At 55.4% G+C, this 5,981-nt stretch overlaps 1 protein-coding gene across 1 annotated transcript in view; it reads right to left on the bottom strand.

Annotated features, from left to right (window-relative positions):
• Positions 1-1,481: 1,481 nt before the first annotated feature.
• RRP12 (ribosomal RNA processing 12 homolog) overlaps positions 1,482-5,981 on the bottom strand; it is an 11,760-nt gene continuing 7,260 nt past the window's right edge. Inside the window, exons 24-34 of the mRNA XM_008643830.2 lie at positions 5,813-5,920; positions 5,554-5,711; positions 5,113-5,204; positions 4,862-5,020; positions 4,515-4,687; positions 4,260-4,376; positions 3,925-3,974; positions 3,568-3,646; positions 2,517-2,584; positions 2,036-2,118; positions 1,482-1,844 (exon numbers count right to left, since the gene is read on the bottom strand). Of these exons, the coding sequence (XP_008642052.1) occupies positions 1,742-1,844; positions 2,036-2,118; positions 2,517-2,584; positions 3,568-3,646; positions 3,925-3,974; positions 4,260-4,376; positions 4,515-4,687; positions 4,862-5,020; positions 5,113-5,204; positions 5,554-5,711; positions 5,813-5,920 (1,190 nt within the window). The 3' untranslated portion in view covers positions 1,482-1,741. The remainder of the gene's footprint in view (positions 1,845-2,035; positions 2,119-2,516; positions 2,585-3,567; positions 3,647-3,924; positions 3,975-4,259; positions 4,377-4,514; positions 4,688-4,861; positions 5,021-5,112; positions 5,205-5,553; positions 5,712-5,812; positions 5,921-5,981) is intronic.

The raw sequence follows: 5,981 nt of genomic DNA, 5'->3' as shown, positions 1-5,981 counted from the left end.
CAAGTGAACACCATCCTCGGTGCTAATACTCTTCTGTTCCATGCAGGCATGCACTAATTTAAGCAGCAACATGCAAATGAAGAACAATACAGTGAGTAAGCTGGAGCTCCTAAATAAATTAGCTACAGCTACAGGCCCTGTCTCCAAGGAGAGAAGGGAAAGCACAAAGACAGCTCCGCTGCGCCTAGAGCCACAGGTTACAGGTGTTGGTGTCTGTCTCCCCCTGTCCTGCTCTCAGGGGAGGGGAGGGCATCAGGCCCAGGCTGCAGGCAGCAGAGGAAGGTGAGTGTAGCTCCTGGTCACAAGGTGCTGCTGGAGAAGCCTGTCCCATAGGCCAGGCTGTCAGCTCCCTTCTGGCAGGATGAGCAGCAGCACCTCAACATGGTCCTGGGGCTCAAGGGTCCCAGTGAGAGCCCTGGGTGGGAAAGCACAAATGGAACAGCATTCCTGACAAGGCAGGACCAGTATCAGTACAAGAGCTCCTCCTCCATCCCAGGCTTTTAAAAGGATCTTGAAAAAAAAAAACCGAAGCACATAAGAAAGCCACAAAACTGGATTTGCAGCCTCCAGAAAGAAGCCTGCAGTAAGAGGCTGAACAAGCACAATCCCTTTAGCTTATTAGAGAACTGACAAGCATTGCAATTCCAGCATGTAAGCTGCCACAATAGGAAATTACAAAGGGCTGAAGGCTTTTTAACATGGAAGAGGAAGGGAAAGCCATCTACATTCACCAACACCTGTTCTTTGCAGTGCAAGCAATGGGACGTGTATCCAGTACCCTCAGCTCCGCTCTCTTCAGCACGCTTCGGCCAAGCACCATCTTTTGGGCTCAGCGTAGAAGTAGTTGGGCAAAACCAGATGCTCAGGCCAATGTGACAGGGCTGAGCAGCTAAAAAGGTCCAGTATTACTTGTGCTGCACAGGTCTAGCTGGCAGGAAGTGGTCAGAGCAAAGAGCTTTCCTCAGCTCTCAAAGGTAAGAGAAAGGGCAAGGCACAGAGATTTGCTGGAGCAGTTTTCCAGCCAGTTTGAAGAAATTTGCAGTGAACTGTTCCTGCCCCACCATCAGGCATGGCTGCTATGGGAAAAGTGTCCAGTGGCCAAATGGCAGACACTTCACACATGGCACAGATTCCCTGGCCACAGTTTTGGGCAGAAGAGCCTGCCAAGGAGGAGTTTGTTAAAGAAAGCTGGTTGTAAGGACTTCATCCTCTGTGGCTTTGTTCTATGGCAAGTCCACGCCTCAACCCTACTGCACGTGTGCCCCACTGCTCTGTGCCACAGTGCTGCTCCCAGCAGCCTCCAGGCAAGCCCAGTGTGGGACAGAGAGCTCTGGCTCCCAGTCCAGGCTGATGCTGGCCTGAGCCCCGTGCTATGCAGCCTTGCAGGAAGCAGCCCTGCAGCAACAGAAGGACCTGCTGCACACGGACAGGAGGCAGAGCACAGTTATGCAAGCTCTGAAGGGAAGGAGGGGAGGAATCTGGGCTGGGTAAGAACAGAGGGTATTTATCAATATAGAGAATTCTTTACATATTACTTGCTCTCTCACACACACACCCATGCCTGTACCAGGCAACCCAGCATCTTTCCCCAGAGACAGAAGGGCCATCAGTCCATAATACATCCAAGTGGCTTCCCAGGGAGTCTCAAACAAATGGAGGTCACCTTCAAGAGGACCCCCAGCTCTTCCACTCACAGGATGCTGTGTCCTCAGGTAGGAGTAGGTCAAGCACCTGAGTCTCCTCAGGAGCGCTGGGACTTTAGACGGTTCCTGTGGCCAGCCTTGGCCCCACGCTGGGCTCCCTTCATCAGGCCTTTGAACTGGCCCTGCATTTTTGCCCGCTTCCTGGAGGGAGCAAGGAGCAGAAGCTGGGTTGGTGCAGGCACTGAGCACAGCTAGCACACGGGGATGCTGCTCCAGACTCCGCAAGGAGTGGCACAGCAGATGATAGGGAGCTCCCAAACCCACCAAGAAACCCTAATGAAAAGCAGGATCAAACCTGTTCCCACCCCTGTGCCCTTCCTGGTTAGCCTCACCTTCTGTTGAGTTTAGCTCTGTTCAGGGGGATGTAGGCATAGGGGTCGAGTTGGCCCTTCTTCTTCACGTCGCCTTTACCTTTCTGTGGGAGACAGCGACATGGGAGAAGATGCAGCACCAGGGAAGAAGCGTGCATCCCATTCTAATGCAACCCTGCCACCCTGCTATCCCAAAGACTGTATTGCAGTGGGGTGCCAGCTGAGCACACTGCCCTGGGAGCTGATTTCCCACCAAGATGATGCTACAGACGCCTGCTTTGAACAGTGAGCAGGAACTGTCCATGGCAAGGATAGGACAGGAACTTTGAAGTGGGCTGGCAGTGTTCAGAGATACTGAGTGTTTGGCAGCTCCTCTTGGAGCAGAGATCCCCTCCAACCTTGGTGCTACTGGACCAGACTCCCAACACAAACGGTGTTTCCTGCCCCACCAAAGTCCAAGCGTCCCCCCCACCCAAACCCTGCAACCCCATGGATACCTCACCTTGGATCTGTACTCTGCACCAAAGGCTGGCTCCTTGTTCAGCTGTCGATGGATCCCAGAGCCTCCAGCTGGAAAAGAGAATGTGTGTAGGAAGGGGGTCTTAGGGCTCCCCTTGCCTAATTCTAGGCTGTGGAAGCTGTTCCTGTTTTTGTCTCCAGCTCTTGGGTGTCAGGAGAGAAGAGGGGTGGCCATTTCCCCCAAGCAAAATCTCTGGAGAGATGTGCAGAGAACTGCCTGAAATTAATGAAGGTAAATGCACCAGGCACCAGTTCAGACTGGGGGTCAACCTGCTGGAAATTAGCTCTGCAGAGAAGGATTTTGGGATCCTGGGGGACAACAAGCTGTTCATGAGCCAGCAGTGCCCTCATGGCCAAGAAGGCCAGTGGTGTCCTGGGGTGCATTAAGGCACTGCCAGCCGGTAAAGGAAAGGGATCCTGCCCCTCTAACTCAGCCCTAGTGAGGACGCACCTGGAATGTTGTGTCCAGTTCTGGGCTCCTCAGTACAAGAGAGACATGGAGCTCATGGAGCTGATCGAGTGAATGATTAAGGGACTGGAGCATCTCTCTTATGAGGAAAGGCTGAGAGCTGGGCCTGTTCAGCCTGGAAAAGAGGCACCTAAAAGGGGACCTCATCAATGTCTGTAAGTATCTGAAGGGAGGGTATCAAGAAGATGGAGTCAGGCTCTGCTTGGTGCTGCTGGGCAATAGGACAAGAGGCAATGGCAGAAACTGACGCATAGGAAGTTGCACCTGAGTATGAGAACTTCTTTGCTGTCTGGGTGACTGTGTACTGGAACAGACTGCCTAGAGAGGCATTCTGGAATCTCCCACAATGGAGATACTCAGGACCTATCTGCATGTAATTGTGTGCCATGCTCTGAGATGACACTGTTTGAGCAGGGAGGCTGGACCAGATGACACACTATGATCCCTTCCAGTCTTACCCAGTCTGTAATCCTCTGACCTTTGCTCCAGCTGCCCTGAAGCAGCACAGCGAGATGGGTACTGGCCCTCTGGGGAGACCCAGACTGGGCACAGGCAGAGGACTTACCTCTATACTGAGAATAGGTTCCAGCCTCAGCTTCCTCATCATCTGGCTCCTCTCTGAACCGACGCTTCTGACTTTTCTTCTGTAGAAAAAGGCAGCAGGAACCTTGCAGCTGGCTTGTCATTACAGTTCTGCCCTCCCATCAACCCCCAACCTCCCGCTTCCTCCCATGGGCACCCAGAGACCTTCCAGACAGCGCATCCCTATCCCAGACAACTTCCTGCACCCCTCCAGGCAGCTGGCACTTGCCCGGTGTCCCAAGGCCTCTTGGGCAGAGCTGCAGCTGCCATGGCACAGGCAGTGGTTTGGCAAGGATGAGTTCCCCCAGCAGCTCCTCAGGACCACGAGCCCCATACTCACACTGCGGAGACCCACATCTTGCAGCACATCTGCCATCTCCTCATCTGCTCCTATGGTACAGAACAAGGTCAGTGCATGATGAGGGCATGGGAGAGCCCTGGTACTGTGCTAGCCCCTGGAGGGGGCTGCAGTAGCAGGGTGCCCCTGCTGAACCAGCTCCCTCCTGATGATGTAGGTGACTGCTTTCCCTGGGCAACGGCCCAGAAGAGAGCCACTGGGTGTGACACAAGGCCATGCCAATTCCTGCCACTTCCACCCACATGCAGGTGGCAGGATGAAAACCATTCAGAGACCCAGAGCAAGTCTAGAGTGGCCCCTGTCAGCCCAGGCAGTACCTTTGGCTTCGTCATCATCCACCTCCTCTTCCTCATCACGGATGATCAGGCGTCCATCCTCAGACATCTGGAAATCATGGCTCACTCCTCTGGACCGCTTGGGGCCTGGCTTGGTGGCTGCTCACAGAGAAATGGGTCAGGGCCTGGAGAAGGATCCACTTCTGGGAGCAGCTGTACCCCCAGGGCCCCTGTGCATTGCAGCAGCCCCTGCCCCATCTGTCCCACCCCAGCCCCATCTGAAGCTCCACTCCTTACCCAGCACCCGCTGGGACACATTGGGGTCCAGGAAGTTGAGGGGCTCATCATCTTCCCCTTCCTTCAGCCATGCCTGGCCCTTCTGCCGTGCTTGCTTCCTCCACTCTTTGCTCCGTTGCCGTTCCTCCTCTTCCTCCTCCTCATCCTCTGAGTCAGCAAGGATCTCCTCCATACTGGTCAAAAGGTGGAAAGGATGATGGAAAATGGACTAAGCCCAGGGGTGCAGCCTGCCCCACAATGCACAGCAGCCCTGGAGATACCTCCAGCATCTCTAGAAGCACCAGCTGAGCAGATCCAGTGCCAAGCCCCCTGTGGGGGCCGCTCCTTCACCCCAAGCCCATCTTCACCTGTCTCCTCTGGGCTGTGGTGGTGGTGCCTCCTCCTCATCCATATCCGCAGCTGCCTTCTTCAGGGCACGCTGCTTGCGGCTCCGCGATTCCGCCTTGCGGATGTTCACCAGCACCTTATGGTACTCGGCTGGCAGCAGCCCCTTCACCAGCTCAAAGCTGAGGAAACACACAGAGAGCAGTCAGCAGCCCCCTTCTCCCGCACTGCTTCCCAGAGAGCTCCCTCGCCACCCCAGGAGACCCTGGCTTACCCAAACTTGCGGATGAACTTGATGAAGAGGTTTCGCAGCTTCATACGGAAGTGGCGTCTCATGTCATCTGAAAGGTTCCCCACAGCCTCCAGCTGTCAGGACAGAGACCCTCAAGACCAAAGCACTCCTGACTTGGGGACCCAGCCTCCCAGCTTTTATCTGCATGGCCACCTTGTTCACCCTGCTGCCATCTCTCCATGCCTGCCCCAGGTAGGGCCATGGGGAGTTCTCCCTGCTTGGCAGCGCTGGGGCTTTTTTGACACGTCTATGCCAGAATTCCAGATTCAGGAGAGGGGCCTCCTTGCTGCCATCTCAGCTGCTGAGATCATGGTTGTTTCCTTGGCTCCCAGTCAGAGTGCAGCTGGAGATAGCCCTGGCTGCCCAAGGCAGCCGCAGTTCTGCCCCACCACCCTCCTCAAGGCACCCTGTGCATGATCTCACCATCGTCTGCACATGCTTGGCCAGGAGCTTGGTGTCCACCAGCAGCAGTGTGACCTTCAGGAATCCCAGGGCTGCCTTGACCACATCCCGCGTGCGGGAGGCCAGCAACAGGCAGATGTTCTGCAGCAGCTGCTCCACCACACTGAACTCCAGGTGATCTACAACCATGGTGGGACTCAGCCACAGACGGCTTCCTCCCAGCACCCACCTTCGCTGGACGGCTCTGCTTCATGCCCCCAGCTCTCCTGCTCCTGCTCACCTTTGAACTCAAAGAACAGGCGGGTCAGTGCCAGCACAGTGCAGCTGATCATGGTGACTGAGCCAGTGAGCCCCACGTAGATCAGGAGCAGGAACCGCTGCATAGCCTCTGCAAGAGGGGGATGTCTCAGGCCCTGACTTGCTCTGTGTTCAGCAGCATCCCTGGACCA

The sequence above is a fragment of the Corvus brachyrhynchos genome, unplaced genomic scaffold (assembly GCF_000691975.1).
Source record: "Corvus brachyrhynchos isolate BGI_N302 unplaced genomic scaffold, ASM69197v1 scaffold61, whole genome shotgun sequence".
Lineage (NCBI taxonomy): Eukaryota > Metazoa > Chordata > Aves > Passeriformes > Corvidae > Corvus > Corvus brachyrhynchos.
This window is presented reverse-complemented; position numbering and strand designations above follow the sequence as displayed.